The sequence below is a fragment of the Scleropages formosus genome, chromosome 14 (assembly GCF_900964775.1).
Source record: "Scleropages formosus chromosome 14, fSclFor1.1, whole genome shotgun sequence".
Taxonomy (NCBI): domain Eukaryota; kingdom Metazoa; phylum Chordata; class Actinopteri; order Osteoglossiformes; family Osteoglossidae; genus Scleropages; species Scleropages formosus.
Window position 1 is genome coordinate 11,238,283 of NC_041819.1, and position 24,821 is coordinate 11,263,103.

A 24,821-nucleotide genomic window follows, 5' to 3' on the forward strand; every position below is an offset into this window, starting at 1 on the left:
ACTGGATCTTTGCCAGCGATGAAATCTTTAAATGGCGCTTGTGCCCCTGAGGACCAGTAACATTTAGATTTGTAAAATACCATTCATTATTTAGAATAATTACATGAGGTAGGCAGCAGTGATGCCACCAGATTTAAAAGGTGCCCCATCTCACAACTGCACATACAATATGTGGTACTGACCAGCAGAAAATTGAAAGGCTTGCTGATCACCAACCGCACCTTTTACTCACAACAAGCAAAAAAAGTGTATAAATTAGGAGCCGAAGACAAACTTTAAAAAGACTTTTGACATTATAGTTCGGTTTTACTCGGGCAAATCTTTCCATAGGCTTAGGAAGGTGCCAACACATGAGAAAAGACAGCGCTGGGGTGCAAATTACCACAAACAAACTCTCCCACATCGCAGTGGCAACAAAAACAGGACTTTATTTACAAGCTTAATTCACGATACAAATTAGCAAGTGAGGAGAGGAAAAATAAATAGTGGTCTTAGAGCAGTATTCTGCTGACACTTTCACCGGACAACGGAAGATGAGGAAGTCCTCATCGTACAGTCTCATTTAAATACATAACTTAAACAAATAGAAAACTCTTAAAAATGTATAGTAAGTGGCTTAGCATTAGTGTTAAGTTTGTATGCTGTGAGCAAGGTCCTTTACTGCCCACAATAGTGAGGGAATTTGAAAGCTGTGTATAAAAGCTTAAGACTGGCAGAAATGCAAGGAATTATAGGAAACCCATGTGTAAAAGCACATCTCCCAGAGTACTTTACAGTATAAAGATACATTTATGTGCCTGTCCCCTACGAAAGTAAAAACAAAAAAAACAAACAAGTGTACAGTTAGCCCCCCCCCACCCTCCCGAAACGAGGTACAAAAAAAAATGAGGTAATCTTAAACGGCTCCAAAAAGATTTGCCTGTATAAGTTTAACCTGAAGTGTTTCCAGTATTTAAGTTGTATTGCTGTGTTTCTGTTGGGAGAACAGTTACAAAGTTAAATAAAAAGCATGTTACCCACTAATGTTGGCTATAAGACCCTGGCTGGGCTTTCAGCGTGACCAGGCAGAGAAGGCAGTGAATACATCATGCATCCCATAAAGCCACAGCAACCTCCCCGAATCTTCCGAATCACAAGAAGATTGACAGAGAAGCCGTTGTGCTCCCAGCAGCAGAATGAAGTACACAGTCCTGTTATTCTTTACTACAGAGAAGCGTGGTATGAATACGGGGGACAAAATTGGTAACAGTGAGAGGCAGTTTCTCCTCAACATTTCGCCAAAACACACTGAATGACACATTACGATGCAATGGGTCAGGGTGGGTGCATTCAAGTCTACCAATCTCCAAGAGCCACTGACCTAGACACAGTAGTCTAGTTCACCTCAGAAGTTAGATCTGTAGAATCAGCCTTTTCACCAGGTTCCAACTCAGTCTGAACTACAGAATTTCCCTGTGATTTGTAGTGTTCTGATTAATGTTCTGGTCCCACCTCATATTCTGCAAGTGTTAACACTGGGATGCAAAAATGAAATGTCAGAAATAAGTCCAGGGAGGAAAAAAAAAAAAAAAAACAAAATTGGAAATGAGGAGGACCTCCTTATAAATTAGTCTCATCCCATGATGGGTCATTCATGTTCTTTAATACTTTTCTTACGATCTTCTCCAGCTCTTTCCAGGCTCTCTGTTCCTCCTCCAACGTCTTCTTCATCTTCTTATTGTCCTGAGTAGAGAAAAAACAAAGCTGGGGCCTGACTGCCAACCTGCAGCTTACCCATCACACAAAAGCAATGAATCCCACATCCTGCAAATGGGTAGATACTGCACGCATACAAAACGTATCTAAAAAAAAACCATTCCTTAAGGACTGCTGAAATATATAGCTTACTATGGATTAAGCAGGTACGATTTAATTGAAAGTTTATAGCTGTGATCTGCAAATATTAAGAAACTTACCAGTTTCAGTTCCTGTACTTCATCTTTCAAAGCATAAACTGTGTCAACAAGACTCCTTAAAGAGAAAGATTTTGAAATGCATTTGTAAGAATGTTCTCATCCAACTTGAATGATTTAGTGAGTAATAAAGTAAATCAAGCAAAAACAGTAAAATATTGCATCCAAAGTAATAGAACAACAGCATATCAGTATTTTCACTTTGGCCAATTTTCACAGCTTGAATGAACAGGCGCATGACCATATGCTGACCAGAATGTAACCCAGTTAGAAGATTGTTACCACTACTGCAATCAGAACAATAGAAACTTCTTACTTACTTCTCCTCAATCACAGTCTGACCGTTACTCTTGGTCTCTTCCACAATGATCTTCTCTTCCTCAGGGAATAGCATATGAGGTCCAGACTCCTTCCTAGATCCTGTTCCAAAACAAGAAAGCATCTACATTTTGATCTCAGAATGTCTCACTGCTTGACAGACTCTGTTTCCTGGTGATGAGTGGCTGTGATGCTGATTCTGCGTTCCTTGCAGGAGAACTTGAAATTACACAAAAATAAAACAAGAACCAAGTGAGACTAGCTGGTTGTGGGAATTTCATGCAAAGACCTGGTAGAACAATATCAAAATATAGAAGTCAAATCATTTGATGGTGGGCACATGGAACTCCTGTGTGTCTTGAGTCAATTGCTATTTGAACTGAACACAGTTAAACTAAGAACCTTGCCACCTTTAAGAACAGAGGGGGGGGGGGGGGGGGACTGTAAAAGGTATTTTTATTAGAATGGGTTGAGCATTACTACACCTTTCATCTTCCAATTTAATTTCAGAAGAGAGAAGACTCAAATCTGTTCAGCTCTGTGCATAAGCCCACATGCGGGCCACATTTTCACCACATTGCTCACACAATGCCATTTACTATATCACAAATGACATTCAGACTAAAAAAAACCTGTCAGGCACAGTCCTGTCTTGAATGAAATGCGAATAAAACAAAACAAAATACAGGCACACCTGTTCTTAGAAATATGCAATGTCCTTTCAAAGGTCTGCAATGATGGCCACTCACCAGTTGTCCAAAGACACAAGCAGTTTTTAGAGAGGACAGGGGGAACAAATGGCCCACAACAAAACAAATCTCAGCGCTTTAGAATTAAGCACTTTGCCTTTGTTCTTCTAATACATCAAAATATACATTTATAACAAATAAAGTTAATGAACACCACATAGTTGAATATGGTACCTTATGAACCAAAAGCTTCTGACAAACCAAAGAGTATCACAGTCTAACAAATGAACTATTTTTAAAGAGTCTTTTACAATGTTTTTTTGGATAATCATATGTATGTATAAAACAATGACTTCACATAATATGCAAATTAATAAATATTGTGCAATAAAAATGCAAGTCATATTCACAACAACATACAATTAAGATAGAGGCAGTTTGTTTGAGCTAGGAAGAGACTTAATCACAGGTATTCTTACAATATTAAAACAGCCTTCTTCTCAAATATTTAGATCATGTTCGGAAAGACAACTTCCCAAGGCAAAAGCAATGTCCAGTAAGGTGAAGAGTGATAGGCTCAATCGTCTACATGTTAATGATATGCCTTAACACCACCTTTTAGTGAGTTTAGCGTGATGATTCTGATGTTGATTCAATTTCATATTCAAGCATGTGCAACGCTGCAGAGGTCTATGTACAAAATCGTACTTGCGACATGAACTGTACTGAGCAGTAATAATGCCAGCTACCAGTGCCCACCATGCTGCTAAAGCAGGTGTGCCTCTTAGTCCAGTACAAGGTCCGCTCGTATTTTCATATACATGTCCCACATGAGGAATGAAAGCCAGACAATGCAGCTAACTTTGGTTTCACAACAGTATCCAAGCTGTTAAGCAGAGTAAATTTTCTTGCATCTTATTTCAGTCACCACATTTTGCAGTGTTTGCAATAAATATCTTAATCACTAGTCCCTTTTTCCACATACTCTTCATACCTGAATAACGTTAATAATGAATTTGATGGAAAAGAAAAACAGATTCTTTACTTCTTTCAAGGACTGTACTTTTATAGTTTCCATGGAAAGCTGTCATTTTAAAATTATACAAATTAAGCAGCTTGGAGACAACAATTAACCAAGTGTTTGATCTTCAGATTTAAATTTAAATAATGGCTTTCCATTGTTCTAAGTCTGTGCAAACACATCAGGTTTGCAAGAAAACGTAAAGTAAAACTAAAAATTTTAAATATACTAGTTTTATTTTCCTGTTAATATCTGAAAGGTTTTCTTTGCACTCTGAGTAATTTCATTTCATTCCTGCAGAAAACTACCACAGAGATTTACTAATTCACTTCAGAACATTGGCTTCACTCATTAGTATTCTGCTAAATGAATGGTCTTTCAGTGCATGCCACAGGCTTCCGAGTACATAATCTGAGAACTGTTTGTACTAGTGCCAAACTTGACTGAAATTTAGCCTGTCCACACTAAGACACCCTGAGTATAACTAGGCTGAAGTAATTGTCTTGTTTCCCCTTGTACCATTTGTCACATTGGTGTATAAATGAAATTATATAGTCAATTTGATATTTTGGTTACAAGAGAGTTTACTTACCCCAGCAAAAGCAAGGAATAACAAAATTCTTTGTTAGATGTTTTTTGGTAGTACCAGGAAAGAAGAAAAGATCAGAGTGCTGGAAATATACATTCTGGATTAAACACATTTCAGTGAGAAAATATGATGAACAATGAGCGATCCTGTCAGGATTGAACCCAATGAATCATAGTGAAATAATGTAAAATAGCGCAATAGCTGTCAGAAATTCTTCTCTATATATATGCACACACAGAAACCATGGTGGCCTGGGCATCGCACAAACACAATCTTATTTATGAACTTCTTGTTTATATCTTTTCATACTGTACCATTATTACATTACAGTACGTGAACAAAGTCAGAGCTGAATTTTCACTGTGAACAAATTTGAAAATACAGAAGGCCCACTGTGTGTGAATGTATACATTATATTTACATAAAGAAATACTGAAGGATGCAACACTGGACAGGGAACAAGACCCACAGAGTACTTATCTCTGCCGGGCACACCAAAGCACATCTGCATGTCAGCAACAGTAAGCACATTACTTCACCACACACCCCTCCCTCTTATCTGAATCCTAAATATGAAGGAGGAAAAGAGGTATCTAAAAATAATTAAAAAAAAAAAAAAACCAAAACACACTAGAGAAAAGTGGGGGAGGGGTTAAAATGAAGTGGAGGTACTCAGCATAGGTAGCAGGTGGGTAAAAAGGGTATAAAATTAAAGAAATACGTCCTTATAAATTTAAGGATTGTGACAAGACTACAGAGAAGTAGCAGAGGGGCTTTAGTTCTGGTGGGAGATATATGAGCAGCAGCTCTTACGGGATGAGGAACCCATTCTGTAACTGTGGGCTGTCCATATACTGTCATAGTCAGAGTCTTCCGAGAGGTCAGAGGTTGCGTCCGGCCGGGACAGGCTGCTGCGGCGACCCAGAGAGTCCACACTGGACTGCTCATCATCAGCCAGCACATGATTGTGCATCAGATCAGTACCCTGCCAAGCTGGGAGGGGTTGGGGTGGGGAAGTGAAAAAAAACCATACAGATGGACCGAGGTTTGTTGGGGTGGGGCGTTGGGTTGGAATGGTGCAGGAGAGGAGGGTGGTGATGCGAAGGAGAAATTATACAATTTTAAAAATGATTAATATATGAAAGTGGGGCATGACAGGGAAGGGGGAAAACCCCAAACAAATGATTAAATAAAATGGAGGAACAGAACAAAGAACAACGCAATGAAGGGAAAGAGAAGAGAAAACACTGTTAAAAAGGCAGATTCTGTTGAATGATGATGATCAGCAACTGACTAAACACTAACAGGAGAAGCTCTGATTACTGTAAGGCTCTAACACGAGTCAGGCCCCAGACAGATGTATCCAGAACACTTATGTTAGTACATATAGAGGCCAAAGGTAAGATAGGAAGATTTACAGGGACCCGATAGAAGTGCAAGCGAACCCTTTCGGAAAGCAAAAAGAACACAAATCAGTGGTCATTCCTTTTGAGGAAAAAAATGCCACTTCTGCTGCAAATACTAACTCAGGAAAAAAATGGCACTTCCATGGAGCTACAACCACACAAAACAATTTAATTCACACACACACACACACACACACACACACACACACACACACATTTTCAGAACCGCTTGTCCCATACAGGGTCGCGGGGAACCGGAGCCTACCCGGTAACACAGGGCGTAAGGCCAGAGGGGGAGGGGACACACCCAGGACGAGACGCCAGTCCGTCGCAAGGCACCCCAAGCGGGACTCGAACCCCAGACCCACTGGAGAGCAGGACCCGGTCCAACCCACTGCGCCACTGCACCCCCTTCACAATTTAATTCAACCAAAGGAAAATAAATAAATGAGAAATAATTCCTCAAGGTCTCACTATAAAAGCGGGAAGAATTTACAATGTAGAGGAAATTCGGACTCAGTACAGGATGCATTATGAACTTTTTAAAGGGAGCAGAGTGTGAATACACCCTATTTCTCTTGGCCAGAGCATATTCCCTTCAAACTGAGACAAGGACTGCCCTCCATACCTGTCCTCATAAATATTCATGAAGAGGAACCTATTCCTGGGTTGACAGGTGATCAGATCGGTTGTATTCAAAAGAGAATTGCAAGATCCTCAGCAAATGCTGCTTAATATGTACATCTACCCAGACCTGTCTGGAATTGCTCTAGTTCACCAGTTTTAAGGACAAACACTCAGTATGCGTTTCTCACATGGCCTTACTTGAATTAAGCGTCTGGCGCGTTTTGGCACTTGTGCAATAAGCCTCGATCACTTTCAGAATCTGTGCGTCCTCCTCCAGTGCAGCGGTGCCTGATGAAGAGATGGAAGATGACTTGAGGTCAGTACAGATGAGCAGACAGACCACTGAAAACTCAATAGTCACTAAGAGCACTCAAATTAGAAACCGCATCAATGTGACCACAACATTGCAGCCAATGTCATTCAGGAATATTCTTAAGTACTTGACATGCCATGCTACGCACTCACTTTTCCTCAGAGCAAAGTCTTCGTCGGAGGGCTTCCTCTCTGGTTTACGCTTGGGGAGCAGCTTCTTCATGCTCTTGGGGCTTTTGCTGAGATCCTTCACGCATGAAAAAGGACACAGAAAGACAGAGAGAGGGAGGGGAGGTAGAATAAGTCCCCTACTCCATGGTATATCTGTGGGGACTGTGCCAGTGCTGTCACAACCTGTCAACGAACCATACCTCCTTGTAGCAGAGAGCAGCCGAGGGCCGCAGGGGTGGCGCCGGCCGTAGGCAGCTCAGGCTCCATGGCTTCTGGGTCTTAGGTGGCTCCAAAGGGCCCCACATCATAGTGCTGTGGGGGGTGCCATGTGAAGAGGGATGTGGCAGCGTATGGTAGGCAGGGGCCACCGCTGTGTTCCGGCTCTCAGAGTGTCTGGATGGGGTGATGGGGTGCGAGGGGAGCTGGTGGGGTGCCAGAAAGCAAATTAGAAGGTCTGCCCAGAAACAAAGCACATAAACATTACATTAACCCATTTAAGTGCAGGGCCTGGTGAACTAACAGTGTGGAAAGGGACAGGGGATGGCTTTGCAGTGGGCGTTCCCATGGTGACGTGCTTCGTCTGCCGATGTAGGTGGTCAACCCAGTCTTGCAAGTCCTGCTGACTGTTGCACGCCACCTGGATCCTCTCGATCATGCTCCCTGCACGGCACACGCAGAGCAAGACCATCCTCAAAGACCTTCATTTAGAAACCAAACACGTTACCAATGTCCTGTCAAAAGGCTGGATTTCAGCAAAAATGTGACAGAAAAAGTCAGGAATTAGTTACATTTGGTTTGGGCTACTCCTTAACAGGTTACCTGATATTTCAAAGGCATTTTTGTGATTTTCACTGTCGTCCAGCTTCATAATTGACATTCCCGTCAGTGGCAGCTTTCCCTGAAAAAGGACAGCAACCAGATTTAAAAAACAAAAAAAAAACACTTTTAACTAGTAGGATATGTCTTATTTTGCTTACAAACACATTTACATGTAGCCCAAAACAGTTTAAAGCCCTTTGAAACACAGTACTATTAAATATCATGGATATTACAAGTGACATAGCTGAATGTGAATGCACAACGGAGAAACTTTGCTCTCAGTGTCACGCCAACAAACCCTGGCTGAGTCAGAAGGGAGAACCAACCTGGTAAATGAAGCCGCTCATCCTGGGACTGGCAGAGAGCATGAGGAGCACGTGGGGGAACATCAGGAGGTAGCGCTCCTTCCTCTCCTGGAATACAAAGAAGGGCTCTCGGGGTCAGAGACCATGTCCAACAGAAAGGAAAGGAGAAAGGGAGGACCACAGCATGTCAGGTCTTCACAGAGGTCAAAGAGAAAATGCAAGTATCATTTTGTTGCACTGATTTTTAATTGAATGCTGACTAAAGATAATACCGTTGTAAGAGCTCTGACGTTCTTAAAGTGTCTTGTACAGCAAAACACAAGTTACCCGTTAACTTATAATTCATTCATTCATAGAGCTTAAAGAACACTGCATGAATAAGTCCATATTTTACCAATGATCATGTGAAGGAAAACACTTGCTACTGCAGCATTCGGGTGGTGTAGTACGACTGCATTTTAACGAACAAGATTTACCCATTTGTTGTACTCGGCGCAATTTTTTGCCAATACACAAAGAATCCAGGTGGTCCACAGGATGAGCTACGGTGTCCTGTGCTGACTGTATCCCTCACCTCGCTGCCATGGCTCTGGATCATGACCTGGGACATGTAGAGAACTGAGCCCAGCGTCTTGATGTCATCACCCTCCCAGCATCGGATGGTTTCCGTCAGGATCTGCAGCTCTAGCTCCTTCCGCTTGCGTACCTCCTGACACTGTGCCTGTAGCCCACAACGCCATGCATACAGTGATTCGAGTGTCCCATCTTACGTAAGCATCTGCATAACACATTTCCACTAGAAAAGATGTAATAAAAACCATTACCGTTCATTGCAAAACAGCAATTATAAGTATATGCCACAACACACTGCTGATACAGTGGCACATATCTCAGAATCCCATTTGGGGAAACAAGGGTTATTTACTGCCTCTTACACCTTTTCTTCATCTGAACGCAGCCCGAGAAGGTATTATACCATCGTGCCAAAAAAAATGGCATTATATTTCCGGATTATTAAACATGCAGATTCACAATCACAGACCCCAATTGGAATTTTTTTTTTTTTTTTTTTTTTAAATAAACACAATACATGCATATACTGTATGTTCACTATATGTCATTTACTGGACACTTCATGTCATTTATGCCAAAGGCAGCACACAAGATAAGGATGCCTTTGTCCACCCTTACACTGGTCACCATGACCATGTGTGGTTCACCCAGAGTTCCGCCCCTCTTTTCTCCTCCTCAATAAATCAGCCCTTTCCTTTCAGTTCCCAGCTCCAGATCTGCCAGCTGTCACACTCTCTTCTACAAACATCTGAGCCTGACAACAAAGACTCTGACATAAGCACATGCTAGAACCATAATAATAACAGCAGCAATAATCTCCCATGTACAAAACAAACCACTGAAAAAAAGAAAAGGGGAAAAAAAAAAAAAAAAAAATGAACTCCAACCAATGGCAATGAATAAAAAAGGGGAAATAAGGAGCTAAACCAAGCAAGTGCAACGGTGCCAGAACTGACTAACAGGCAGAAGCTTAATGAAACAGAGCCGCTGAAAGCCTATTCTGCAAAGTGGCCTGATAAGTGGGTGTGAAGGAGAGAGCTCGCTGTGCATGGAAGATACTGTTCTGAACAATGGGGTGTGTGTGCAGCGAAGGGGAGAGAGCATGCACCATACTGGGTGTAGAGGGATTAGGCCACAAGACCTTCTTTCTCCGCAGACCAGGGGCTTAATGCTCAGACTAGATGAAAAACGAGGCACCAAACATCATACCACAATGCAAACCTAAATCACTTTTCAACTAGTGTGCACTGCTCCAAATATGAACAGGGACCTGTATGCCGAAGTTCAACCTTTCAAAAAAAAAAAAAAAAAAAAAAAAGCATAAACAACACTAATAATAATCTGACTTTACTCCTCTTGAAACATCAGACTCGGGGGTAATGAGCAAATGGCAGCGATGTTGCCTAAACCACAAAAATGACTGTCTGACAGAAACGTCACACAGGATTTGTGATGGAAGTGCAAAAAATTTCTGTTCTGGTCAACAAATGTACATCCCAGCCACGGACACAAATGACAGCCCCTACACTTCATGAGGGAAATGCAAGCTTGGTAATATGCTGCAATGGTGCAAAAACACAGTTCTGCTGAAACAGCCAGAAGCATCCTAAAATTACTCTAAATGCTTGTTCAGATCCTTCACCCATCTAACAACTTTGTTATTGAGCGCATTAAGACAGACTGATGGAATCACAAGACTACGGTGGTAGAACGCACACGGTCTGCACCGCTCGTCCCATACGGGGTCGCGGGGAACCGGAGCCTAACCCGGCAACACAGGGCGCAAGGCTGGAGGGGGAGGGGGACACACCCAGGACGGGACGCCAGTCCGTCGCAAGGCGCCCCAAGCGGGACTTGAACCCCAGACCCACCAGAGAGCAGGACCCGGTCCAACCTACTGCACCCCCCTGGTGGCAGAACGTTATTCAGCAAAATGTTTCAACTGTGGGTGGGAAAAAAAAAGTCTCTCTCACAAGGCACACAAAGCTTGTTTACATGGAATCTGCAAACCAAACCATTCATTGAAGTGTATGACTCAAGAAAGCGTGTGGGCCAGTAGGGGGAGGACTGGTCCGACTAATGGGCTGCAGCCGAGCAGATGAACACACTTACGGAGAGGTTTTTGAATGATGTCATACACTTCTGGATGTCCGGCCGGTCTAGGTGAAAGTCCTGCAGGGAAGAGGAGAGCGCTAGGATTATTCGCTTCTCAAAAAATGACCAAACAAAAACAGACAAATTCACATTCTTTTTCCAGTCTCATGGATCAGCTGGCACCCATCGGTCATTGATGTTTGCACTCTAGACATATGGGAAGAGCTACAGGCAGACATGTGCCCCCAAAGATCTACCTCCATGTGCCTCTCCAGTTCCTTTAACAGTGTTGGGTACTTCTCCAGCCTTGTGAAAGGCTTGCTGAGGCCCATGGTCAGAGTGAGGATGCCGGGATTGCTGGCTCCTTTGCCCTCCATGAACTCGCCCAGCTCCTCGCTGTCAGGGGGCGGTAAAAACAATGCACGAGACACCACACGCAGGCACACACAGATTACACATTCACAAACAATATATACACTATATATAAACACACATGATGAAGAGAAACGTACCATACACGTGCTTATACATTACATGCACAGATCAAAACAAATTATACAGAAATACACACTGTATGAATACAATGTATCAATTTTATACAAATATCTGCCAAATATGCACAAAAATCCAACATAGATGCTAAACAATGCACACTAAATATGCACTAAATAGATGTGGAAGATCCAAATGAAGAGCCACAGCATTAAGGACAATGTCAGAAAGTACCAATAGCAAATCATGCTGTCCCAAGTGTACCTGTGCTCCGTGAGGACATTCACTGCACATGGATGGTTGGCACAATATGCTACATACAGCCCCTTCATCTGGGGCATGAGGTTGAGGAAAAACCCCCCGACCCTCTGCTGGCTTTCCGGAAGTCTGCTCGCCACACACACACACACACACACACACACACACACACACACACACACACACACACACACACACACACACAAAGAGGAAATGCACAGAAGGAATCTATTAGGGCAATGAAACAATTTACTGCCGGTACAAACGTACCGAGTATTCTGAAATGCAATCAGGCTGTTTATTGCTCTTTTCCAGGTTGTTCAAATGTTTACTAAGATCTGTGTGAATGTAGAAATACACGAAAACACATTATGACCACGACACCTGCACTGCCATTTTTACAAGGTGTCCGAGATGCAATACCCAGGCCCGCCGCTACGTTTCACTGTAGTGTACAGAAGTCACCAAAAGTTATTCGGCATAAACTGGAAATAGGAAGGTTTTCATTTCTATTATTACTGATCAAAGTAAAGCAGCGTGGGCAAAACGTTATTGATATATAATGCGTTACAAACGCCACATGTAAGGGCGTGAGGTATTTCATTCATAGTTTTCGCTTGGAAAGGAAATTTAAGAACTTTTAGAAGCATTAAAAAGATGACATTAATAATACAAAAGCTATATCTAAATAACTTCTCCATTAATGGCACAACACTGCATACAACATAATAACATTGCACACTTTCTATACAAGGTTGCATTACACGTGCACAGGCTATTGCAACTCATCCCCTGGGCACTTTAAGATGAAATTTAATTAATTTTCTCTTTCATCACAGCACTCAGACACACACCCTGGGGAGGGAACCCCACACTCAAACACAGGAAGAACATGTAAACTCCACACGGAAATTAAGTCGAACACCAAGAGTTAAGTAGGATAACCAAAATACCAATCTAAGCTTTTTCTGGAAGAGTAATAAAAGTCGGCAATCCTTGAGTTAAACTAACCCTGTAGGAATCGGCAGTTTATTGCCATTCTTCGGAGCATGTACGAGAACCTCTCGCGCGGTTGGGTTTCATTTTGCCTAAATGATCTCCCGATGAGACACTCTGATGCTTCCTTTCCGGATCTGCACAAACGAAAGGAAAGAACGGCGAGGGAGACGACTCACTTTGTGCATTCCTCCAGAGACTGGACCAGCATTTGCTGGAAGGTGTTGATCTCTTCCAGGTTCCCCAGGATGTGAGCGATGTCTGAGTTGCTTAGCCTGAAGGGCAGCAGAGTCAAGAGTGAACACAATCACTGCCTGTGGACCGCTGGCATGAACATGTGTTGAAAGAGCAGCTAACAGGTCTTGCTAATGTTACAGAATGAATGGAAAAAATCTCTACAGTTTGTAAGAGTGTCTCATGTATCCAAGTAGAGAGAGATAGGGCACTGACAGTTAAACCCAAAGCGAACAAGGAAAGTGTGTTAGAGCATAGGCCAAGTGAGATAAAACACAGGGAAGGTGGCCAGACCAAGGCTGATCCTTCCCATGCCATCCTGTTGAATGAGCTGAGGCTGGGGATATTCTCCGAATTATCAATAATAAAGGAGATATTGGAAGTCACCTTGACCCCCCCTCCCCCCCCCCACTAGCCTCTGACCTTTATAAAGGTGGACAACACATACTTCTCTGTACTTTGTAGTGAACGCAGGTAGTTTGACAGCAGATTCTGAAGCTCTTTGGAATATTCTGTCTCAGTTTCTAGAATGTTCTGAAGCACCTGCAAAAAAAAAAAAAAATAAATAAATAAATACATACATATACACACACAGAAATAAATAAAATACAGGAAGTTTCTTTCTGGCCTAATACTACAAAATATTACTAAGCGATACACAAATGACAGTATCTTAATCATCCATAGCTATGTCCTCGCTGATGGATCAGTACTGCAGAGTACTTGCTGTCTGAACAAGCACAGCTTCGCGCTGACATACGTTTTTCATATAATATAAAGGGAGGGCTACACAACAGGGGTTCCCAAGGGCTACAAGGTTTGCTGGTTTTTGTAAAACTCCAGCGCGTAATTGCAATTTTCAAGTATAAACTGCAAACTTAGTCACCTCACACAGTCCTTAAGGTGCAAAGCACCAATTAAGACGTATTCGCCAAAGCCGCAGGCCAGAGACTCTCGAGACTCCTTGTTGCACACACCTGATTTAAAGGACACCGTTATTGGATATATTATTTTTGCCAGTCCAGCAATTCTCCAGAGTTGCGGCAAACTAACTTTTCAGGCCTAGTTTGCAAATGGTGTATTTCGTCATGCTCCAGAGAGAATGCTCTACTAATGAACCCACCGCAACAGGCTGAAGTGGGAAGCCCTCTTCCACTGTGCTCCACCGCTACACAAGTGAAATGCTGGAATAAAGAAAAAGCTCAACCTGACAGAATGAGGTCAGCTCACTCCTTCGAGGGCAAATCCATTCGTTAAATGTCTCAGAGCTTCACCCGCCACAGATTGGACATTTCACCTTAGGGAGAGCAGCATCTTGACCGGAAAAGCCCCCGGTAGATGACCTCAAGCTTTTCCTTTCCCATCACGCTGCGATTCTTACAGGTCTAAACAGAAAGCCTTTAAAATGCTTACCTACTGCATATTTACCAATACATCACTGTGGTCCTTTCAGAAACATTTTAATATTTGTAAAACACATCAGCCCTACAAAAACATTTTAGCTTTACTGTCTGTTGGGCCTTGCATAATGAATGGGTTTCCTCCATAGGAAGAACACAGCCCTCTTTAAAGAGGAATTTTCCACTCTGTTTGCAGACTGGGCCCACGGGGGGGGTCCCCTCAGGTATCACAACGCTGTCGTGGGAGTCTGACATCTGCCACCAAGAGATGCCACCGTGCAGCAAATGGCACAGATCTCCCTCCCGTAGTCTGGAAACGGTGCCACGCATGGAGTGCATCTGTGTCCTCGAGCATGCCTGCATTTACGCTGCGTTTATCCACAGCATCGCACGCAGTAACATGGGACGCACCCTGCTTTCAGCAGCTATACAAGAAGGTAAGCACAGCTCTAAAGCACGGTCCTACATGTGCGCGCTCTCTCGCCCTTATTTTCCGAGTCTGCCCGAGCACATTCGTGACTTATATGACTTAGCAGTGTACGTCACCTTGGTGAATAAGGTGTGTGGGCTGATAACACTACATAGAGTTCCTTGGAAGTCGCTTCGGAGAAAAGCGTCTGCTAAATAAATAAATGTAGAAGAATACGTTTACCACAAAGCTACATACATAATCAAAATTCTCACCAAATTGTAGTAGGTCTTGCTGATGGCAGACGTGTCAAACCCTTTTGGGGGGCTTTTGAGAGTTCCCGATTTAGGAGACAGTGGCTTTTCTGCAGGAATAGGGAGAGAGACAAATCGAAAACCCGTGTCAGCAGTGTTTTTACCTACATTACACCATTTTTACCTTCACAGCATTACCTAAACTCAAGGGCCTGAACCACAAAGCAGAAGCCACTGTGTAAAGGATTTCACGGTAATGAACAACATTTGTTTCTTTAAAAAAAAAATATTCAGCCAACACCTTTATCCTAGGCGATTTACCGTGTTATATATTCAACTTCACACTGACTGGCCCATTTATGCAGCAGGGTCTTCTTACCGTATCAATTCAAGCTAAATACCTTGATGAATGGTATTACAGCAGGAGCGGGATTTGAACCGGGAACCTTCGGATCACAAGAAGAAAGACCTGAACACCGCCTCACCTGCTGTCTCTTAACATTTGCATAAGGCTGCCTGTGGGGAACATACTGCAGAACACCACGGTGCCTGAACTCCAGCCATGTCACACGCAGACAAAGCTGCGCTAATCCTGAGAGATCGCAATCCAACGCCCAAGCTGCAACCAGCTAAAAATAAAACCTGGATGCGGGCGAGCCTCCTAATCCAGCAGCAGAAGATCGGGAACATCTTGGAGGGAAGACGATGCTTTCTATAGCTTTCCTGTGACTTTCAGAAGGAAATCTGTATCTACAGCGGTGCGCGAATGTGTAACAGGCCGACGAGCTGCGAAACAATGGAGGCCATGACCACCTGCAAACAATAGCTCCTCCTTTCTTTGTTTGACCTAGTGCCTCCTTCCTGCCTGCCCATTTCTTGTGTTTTTGACAAATGATTATCTGCTTAAAAGTATCCTTAAGCAATCAAATACACCTTCTGATGCGTGCATCAAATCTGTATTAATATGGCCAATTAATGTAACAAAACATGGCCCTGGGAAAAAAAAAAAAAAAATACTGTCAAGGGTCAGTCAAAACTAATGAGATTTCTTTTAAGCAGCCCCAGCACTATTTACTCTGAACCATTCACTTCAATACTTAGCTGTGGCCTCATGCTGACAATGAGGGTTCGAGTTCTCACTATCTCACGATAGCAATGAGGCTCAAAGGACACAAATCAGCCCATTTTCACCGGTTGAGTGAGAAGACTGGGGCTCGCTTCCCTTTTTATCGCATATTCTTATTTTGGGCCAGCAAATAACTCAAATCAACATTTCATTATAAATCAAAAACCTACCAGCTGTATTCAAACACAGTTTGATTTAGTAATGTTACACGTAAATTTAAAAGTGTGTAAAACACCAACCAAACCTTTAATATACTGATATAGACTTGCCTTTCCTTATTCCTTACAATAAACTGTAGCCATCTGGAATGTCAACTGGTTGTAACACAGGTCACTCAATCAGGAAGACCTCAGCCTCACAGACCTGTCTGTGCTACACCTCACTCTCCACCATATGCCAAGGACCATTTGGTTACAAGGGTACATACCGCTGCCTTTCACCTCTCGGACATAGTTGCTAGGGAACCAGCCCGTCTTGCCGTTGAAGACGCCCTCCCACCAGCCACCCTCTTCCATGCGCGTGACATGGATGATGTCACCCTTGGTGAAAGAGAGCTCGTCCTCATTGGTCTGCTGGAAGTTGAAGCGGGCCTTCACCGCTGCCTGAGGGAAGCTGTTCTCCGTCATGTCCTGCAGAAGAAGGGATATAAAGGTCACCAAGCTGTTCCGTTGCTTGTTGAAGCTCGGAAAGAAGGATCGACCGTAAACGCGGCATCCCGGAGGAGTCTTGGCTAACGATAACACTGCGCGACTTCCGTTTCTTGCCATCCTCCTGCTACAGTCCTGGAATTTGTTCCAATTACACAATCACCTGCCAGCTCACTTAGTGCTTTCCTGTGTCTGACACAGACCAAATGCTCACCAGGCTGCGGTTCTGCAGGAGCGTGGAGGTTCTACCAGAGGTGGTCTGGGAGCCCAGTGAGTCAAAAGACTTGATTCGGTGGGAGGTGGAGTGGCGCGTGCATGCAGAGTCGCTGCCCACGCCAATGTCTGCAGACAATACAAGTGTAAGTCAAAGCGGGGAGACTCATGTAAAAATGTAAAGTCAAAACAGCAAGGCTTGCTTCTTCAAACAATAAGTCAAGCTAGAGTAGCACAGGTTTCCACATGGCAACATCCTCATTGTCGTTCAGTGACCGACAGCATGAGAAACTGCTATGCGGTTACAGAATACGTGTAAACGTGCGCGCACACACACACACACACACACACACACACACACACACACACCTGCACCCTTACAGTTCAGATGGAACACCTTTACGGAAAACTCACACTGCCCAGGAAAAGTGTTTCATCTGAGCACATTCGTATTTTTCACCTTTTTTTTTTTTTTTTTTTTGCAGCGCAGAGGCGAAGAATGTTCACGAAACAAATGCGGCAGAAAACAAAGCAAGAACATTTTTTGAAGAGGACGGTACACGAATCAAACAGCGAAGGACGACAAATTATACCTTTCCCTCGATGAAAACAGCCTTTGTTTCTGCACCGTTCCTAATTTCAGTACAACAGACCGTTACGGTCTCCGTTTACCTGAGCAACGTATTTAAGACATGACGACGACTCAGTCTCAGAAGAACACCGCACAGACATATACAGGGACAGCGATGAGGTTCAGGACTGAAAGGTGGCAGGTAGACCTACCTGCAGTCGCTTTGTTCAGTGCCACTAGGGAATTCAGCACCTTGCTGAAGTTCTGGCCCAGGAACAGGTCATTGACCTCAAAAGTCTGCAGAGAAAGAAAGATCCGTTTACGCCGCAGCCGGACAGAAAATACTTTTTCCAGCAAAATCCACCGTGTGACGAGCTGCCGTAGCATTCTACCCGCCGTTCATCAACGCGTTTCGTCCTGCTGCACAACGTGTGCGCTTTAATCGGCAGCAAAGAGACACCCAAAGTCCTACTGCAATGCGTCTGCCACCGGATCGCACGCGAGCGACGGCGTACCAGCGCCCACACGCTCCTCCGTCTGCTCCAGTCTGCAGCCTTGCGCCAAGGCAGTACGCAGAGCACCCGGAGTGCATCTGAGGAAAGGTGTCCCACGCACCTGCCATCTGCGCCGCCTGCCGGCACCAACCTCCGGCGAATCGCAGCGCGCCGCACCGCGCCTTCTGACTGCAGCTGGGGCATTCGCTCGGCAGCCACCGACGGGCTGAAGTTGGAGTGACTCAAGGACCCACCCAAAGCAAATAATCTTTACAGCCGTCAAAAACTATACATAACCGCACAAACGTACACAAAGCCACAGACGCGTCAACACCCTGACCCTAACAATCACACACACTAAGAAGCCCGAGGGGAATAAAACACATACCATAAGAGGGACGCAGAAGTGTGACAGTGAAGCATCGGTGAAGGGCCAATAACTGAAAGGCGTGTCAACAAGACTCGACAAGGGCTCGAAGTACAAAGCTCCAGGCAGATATTTAACCACCCCGAGCTATTAGCATCACTTAAGTGCATTACAACAAGGTCTGTTTTCGGCACCATGCAAAATCACCTCGTTTATAGACTGGGCCCATTCCACCCACATCCCAGATGAATCCCAGCATGCAAAATGTTCGCTGCACATTAGTGCAGTAATAACCCCCACCTGACGGTGGTAAGGATGCCTTAAAGATAATTAAAATAAAGCTACACCCTCTTCCAGGGGCATCTGGATTTGGCACCAATTGCAGTGAACTAAAAGGCAGAAGTTCCTCCTGAAACAAAAAAAGACAAAATACATTTTGCTAAAACTGGGTAATACATTTCTGCATCAAAACCTGTCGCAACCTGAAAAAGAACCCTCCAGAAGGCTGCAATGGCGACCCAGTCACAAACTGGGCAGATCCGGCGCAGCCGCTTCATGAACAGTCACCAGTGGGCTGCAAAGAACTGCCAAGCAGACCAATACCCCACAGGGACAAACAGAGGCTTGTCCAGGGCCCTCACAGCTGGTCCAACACCCAGACTGCCAAGGCCGCGATGAGGGATTTGGAAGGGCCACCAAGGCGCCGTCGCCTTAAACGCACACCCTTCGAATGCCACATCCCCAGCAAACTCTAGCTTTACCACCGCAGCACAAAGTCGAAAAAGGGGCTGTTATTTTCACGAGTGAGCCCCCGGGACAATTTGCTGCGCTGTTAAGTCTCATTGTTTGACTTGGAGTATAAATCGAAGGACACTACGTTTTTACTCCTGGCATGAATGTGGTAAGAAACAAAGCCCCATTGGCAGCCCCTGAAAGCACTTAGTTATTCATTTTCTGGGGGAAAGAATGAAGAGAGACCAGCAGCAGAGAGAAAGTTCATTCGTCACTGTAGATTTCAGTAATGATTTCACTCCTTTACCAACTTAGCAATAACACGAGGAATGTTGTGACACTTCTGACTAATGCTTGATGACTAGCACTTTCGTGCTACTGTCCAGAAGGATGAGTTTTTGCGTTTGGTGCAGTGGTTTTGGTTGAGAGCTGATGCATTTACGCATCACACCTCTGTGAAAGCCGATCGGAGAAACGGAAATCGGGCCAGTCACAGCACAGGCTGCGCTAACATGAGAAGGATATTAAGGGCCGCTCCCCGTTCCATTTGCTACCATTTCTTAGCACCGTTTCCCTTAATTTTGCAGTTTTTCCTCGGTTTCTAAAAGAAGGCATCTCCACCCTGCAGTGCTGTGCCTTTCTAAACTTAACGCTGCCGTAGGTGGTTCAGAACTCAGCAAAAACAACCCTGCCAGAAGAAACCTGCTGGCAGAAACTCCATAATAAAAAGAACTGAGCATACAAAAGGTTTAGACCTAAATTTGGAAGGTGGAATTTTTCAAGCACACTTTCCCCCCCATTTCATTGCAGTATAATTGCAAGGAGGAATTTATGCAGTGACTGTAGGTCATAAATAACCCAGCACAGGATGCAAAGATGAGGAAAAAACCCATTAAGGGCAACGCAAAGCTATTCTGGAGAATAAATACATGGAGTTAGTTGGAACTAATTATTAAGATGCAGCCATAATACAGTTGTCACCACAGTAAATATTTCTTAACAACGTGACATGAAAATACCACCAAGAGCAAGACACATTCTATTATGAATACAAACAAAGCATGTATTAGCATATTAAAAAATATGTATTAGTTTATCTTCTGACAACATTAAATACATGCAAAAGACAGTGCACTTAAAAAGCAACGACAGAAATCACACCTTTCTGGACAACAGAGGAAAAAAAAACCATCAGGCATTACTTTGAAGTTTTCACATGTGCATCCTTCCAAAGTCTACCATGTTTGTCACATCATCCTCGCACTGCTTTGCAGAGTTAGGCAAAGTAATAAAAAACGTGGTAAGTGCGTGCAAAATGCCTTGCTTCAACGCCTGTCTATTTGAACTTATTCCCCGACAATATGCCAATACGCAATCTGAATGAAAGACAAAACAAAGGGTTCGGCAACGATTGGACATTAGAACCGCCTGCTATATACCTGCCTGTTAGAATTTAAAAAGATTTTTTTTTTTAATCGCAAGGCTTTACAGTGTTATGCACTGGAGAGCCAAGTGCTCTGAAACCATCAATCCAAATTACTTTTCACAACGCTTCCCAGTCGATCACACTCTGGAGGAAGGCCCGGACCACGAGGAAAGGAGGCAGGATTCAACCCTTTCGATCAATGGATGAAAATGTATGTAGGGCTCTTGAAGAAAAATGTCTCAGAGTTTTTACTGATTGTCGGGGCAACAGGACAATCCTGAATAACCGTGCATAAGAAAAACCATTTGCAGTCTGCAAGAAGAAAAACTTGTGCAAAGTAAAGACGCACCCCTCAAAGGCAGGTGTAGGCAAAGCGCATGATCCGAGACACGATCTTGAGCCTTCCCTTATTACAGAACCGAAAATGACCTCAGACAGCGAGTGGACATTTGAGAATGTAATCTTGTCAGGCTGGAAGAAGTACTTTTAAATGGCAGGTGTACAAATACCTACACTTTTGTTACTATTATTACTGTAATTTCTGAGAAGCAACTTAAATCTCCTTTGCAGAGCCATTTAAAACAGTAGTAGGCATTGTACAAGACAAGTAACAGCAGGCTTTTTTACAGGCGAATTCATAACATGACCGTGAGCCGAATTCCTGTCGTGGCGTCTAACAAAGACTGACAAAACATGTCACCGCTCAGACATAAAGCGAGCAGCTCTTCGGTTCGGCTGCGAACTTGGACATCCGCTCCTTCCGCTGACATGCCACTGCAACTCCATGATCATGATGCGTATGGATTCAGCTATTGCCTTGAGAGCCAAAGCAGGAGGAAAAACAAGTCAAGGGCATGACAAAGTGAAGAAAAAGCAGAAGGCGATGCTATTCCAGGGATGAAGCCTCTGATGGCATCTTGGGGTTTTTCAAGCCCCTGACAGCCGAGGTGCGACATGCAGCAGCTTGTATTACGCGCACGGAGCCGCCCGCTGCACCCAGACACCTGGCTGCCACAGGGAGGGCGCCAAACAACAACAGAAGAGGGCTGAACCACCGCGCCTGCTTTTTGTTTCCTCCTTCTTCCATGTCGCGTTTAGTAAAAGCGACCTGTGCAGAGACAGGTCTTCTGTACTTCTTGCACCAGTCGTGAGCCCACGAAGGAACTGCGCCTGTCTGAGTGTCTCCCGTTCCGAGAAGCATCGGAAACACTTGTCTTGTTGTCTCACCCAGCTGGAAGTGTACGAGTGTGGACACAAGAAGTGTTCCCACACTCGCTGCACTGCTCCGTGTGTGTGTGTGTGTGCGCGCCAGTCAGTCGACCTTAAACGAGCAATAAAAAAAAAAAAAAAAAAAACCCACCTCGACGCGGAACGAAGCGCAGCCTTTCACGAACTCCCTGATGTTGCCCAAGCGCTCAGCGTCGCTCCTCGGCTCCTGGTAAATCTGTTCAGAGGAGAATCACAGAGTCATTTACAGCCGCAGACCCGCTGCGGACCCGGTCCTGCCAGTCCTGGTGCCCGTCTCGGACTCGGACTCGGACTCGGACTCTGCTGTGTAACTTCTGGCAGCTCGACCGCTCGCAGGTTCGCCAGGGGTTCCGCACGCTGGCTGGGTACAAGCGCGGAGTGTTATCACAGCAGACACACACCTTTTCTTCTCGTCGGGAAGGGGCCATTGGGGGGAGGAAATGACGTGAGCGCTGCGATTCCACGGTGACACCGCGTGGGGCGGCCGTGCAGGCAACACCGGACAGTCTCGCACCGCTGCGCTTAGGACGGACATGCACATGGCTACAACAAGAGCCGGGTTTTGGTTCATATGAGCATCGTTGAGCGGGGACCGTCTCACCTGCACACTGCAGTGGCGCACACGGTCCCCGAGATACGACGCTCGCACGGATGTGATGCGGCAACACACAGACTGTAAGCCCCGCAGCTCTGTTCATAATTACTTAACTACAGATTATATTTAACTGTTTAAAAGGTGTGTATTTCATACCGATCGGCGTTGCCAAAGTAAATTTTGCCAGGTTTCTAGGGATTTTAGCCTGCAGCTTTAGTAACGCGGTTAGATTTTTAACCCCACCTGCGCCTATAAGGCAAAAAAATGAATGCACATTCATTCATACATATATCCCTGCATCCAGGCTACAGCCTACGGGACACCGGTCCATCGCACAGTAACATCGCTCTCTCTCTCACACACTCACACACGCACACAGAATGGGCAATTTCGAGTGACCAGTGTCATTGGACACGGAGCAAACAAGCAAACTCCACACAGACCAGGCGGGATTCAAACTGACATCCAAACCCATAGCCCAGGAATACAGCGCTACCACGGCACCAGTATAAAGTACTGAAATGCATCAGCGTTACAATTACCTTTCGAAATGGCAGATTTGTACAGTGTTGAAATCCAGCATTTAAATATACTTTCCTTGCTTAGTTTCGTGGGAAAAAAAGATTCACCATTATGCGTCACATTATTTTCATAATAAAATGGCTATGTAAAGTAATATTCTCTTGGAACAAGAAGAAATGAAGTTTTGGTTTACACTTTTCATCTCATGAATCCGAAAAGGGCCGTGAGTGCAAATATGACAAATACTAAAAAGATGCGCAGTCCTGCATTTCACAGTGCCGATATTGACTGTTACACACAAGGAGTGGTTATAAGTATACAAATGTAAGTATACAAATATTTTAACACTAAAGGTCAAAACAACAGTGATTACGGTATAATATAGTGGATACAGTACACATACGTCAGGAAGTATCACAAGTCAAAAGTGTCTTGTTTAATCTTAGGTGTTTTAACATAAATTACTATTATTAAGGGGGCGTGGTGGGTTGGACTGGGTCCTGCCCTCTGGTAGGTCTGGGGTTCGAATCCCGCTTGGGGTGCCTTGCGACGGACTGGCGTCCCATCCTGGGTGTGTCCCCTCCCCCTCCGGCCTTACGCCCTGTGTTACCGGGTAGGCTCCGGTTCCCCGCGACCCCGTATGGGACAAGCGGTTCAGAAAGTGTGTGTGTGTGTGTGTGTGTGTGTGTGTGTGTGTGTACTATTATTAATATAGGCTATAGCCTAGTAATGACAGTAGTAATGTCTTTGTAGGATGTCGCCCATAAAGTTAATATAACCTATATCAAAGTTACGTTGTGTCATTTTAATGCTTGTCTGGATCAGCAGCGTCTCAATGAAATTATTTCCACACAGAAGCGGCGTGTTGAATCGGGAGAGAATAACGTGATCGTTTCAGCTCACGTTTTCGCTGTCAGCGCTCGATCACACAGCAATTTTTTTTTTTTTTTTTTTTTCACAAATGCAGTACAGACCACTCCACTGGCTCAGGCTCATCTTCATGTTGGCACGGAGGATGTGCGAGGAGCTCCTAAGAGGACTCAGAGAAAGCGGTCAGGGGACCGGCGTTGTGTTCCGGAGACCTAGCGGTCAATGGCGGGCGGCCCGTGCTCATGTGGCTCTGGGTTCCCATAAGATCAATAGATGACTGCAAGCATTAACAGCTTTTTTTTATACACCACATATAAATAATACCCTTCCAACACTACTAATCATTAAAGAAAAAAATGAGAAAATAATGACGGAATCGACATTCCTCCAGTTATGTGGTAATCAAATTCAACATTGGTGATACAAAGTTAATCTCTGAAATATACTTAGTCAGCATTCATTACTTGTGATGTGAATGACTAACGTAGCATAAACAAGACGCACTGAAGAAGCATTAACACTCAGCCATTATTTTTTTATTACTGTTAGGCATGGACGGTACGTAATAATAAATACTAGAGAGACGCAAGGAACACGCGGCATAGCCTTACTTTCTCGACGAAACGGAAACCCGGTCGCAGTCGTTCAAGTAGCTTGCAGAGCACCACCCCATCTTTCAGAGACGTCTGCAAAAATCCTTCTGGGTCCGAAATGCTCTTTTTCGGCGATTCCAGGACCCCCAGCGTAATGAGCCATGTCACCGTCTGCTCCGCCGAATTCATGGCCACATGGATGGAGGATGGACGATCGGATGCGGATCCAGCAACGGGTTAAATCTGTGTTAAAATCTATTTAACATGGAATAAGATGGAGGGATGTGGGGGGGGGAAAGGTGGGCGGCTGTAAATTTTTAAACATCCCCCCGGAGCCGCTGCTCGCAGACGCGATGTTGTGCCTCTTTCTCCATGCAAACGCAGATGTGGACGGACGACTTGTGAGCGCTGAGGATGTTCGCTCGGTCTCCTTTCCTGTGTTTGTCCTGGCTTGCCGTCACACACAGCACGGCATCTCCAGGTTCAGGAGATTTTCCG

General features: G+C 44.4%; 1 protein-coding gene across 6 annotated transcripts; it reads right to left on the reverse strand.

Annotated features, from left to right (window-relative positions):
* Positions 1 to 411: 411 nt before the first annotated feature.
* LOC108920585 (rho guanine nucleotide exchange factor 7-like) lies at positions 412 to 24,821 on the reverse strand. 6 transcript variants are annotated; one of them, XM_018729455.2, is made up of 22 exons: positions 24,342 to 24,821; positions 21,856 to 21,939; positions 17,689 to 17,773; positions 16,907 to 17,034; positions 16,473 to 16,674; positions 14,941 to 15,029; positions 13,305 to 13,399; positions 12,802 to 12,897; positions 11,633 to 11,755; positions 11,134 to 11,272; positions 10,895 to 10,954; positions 8,784 to 8,930; positions 8,231 to 8,317; positions 7,905 to 7,983; positions 7,606 to 7,745; positions 7,286 to 7,507; positions 7,068 to 7,161; positions 6,801 to 6,890; positions 5,383 to 5,562; positions 2,273 to 2,372; positions 1,956 to 2,010; positions 412 to 1,722 (listed from the first exon to the last, which is right to left on the reverse strand). In XM_018729455.2, the coding sequence occupies exons 1-22, from the start codon at positions 24,510 to 24,512 to the stop codon at positions 1,600 to 1,602; spliced, it is 2,589 nt and encodes an 862-aa protein (XP_018584971.1). In that variant the 5' UTR covers positions 24,513 to 24,821; the 3' UTR covers positions 412 to 1,599. The 6 variants fall into 6 exon arrangements, with proteins under 6 accessions (XP_018584971.1, XP_018584975.1, XP_018584974.1 ...); XM_018729459.2 differs by lacking the exon at positions 24,342 to 24,821 and adding an exon at positions 23,764 to 23,771; XM_018729458.2 differs by lacking the exon at positions 24,342 to 24,821 and adding an exon at positions 22,145 to 22,162.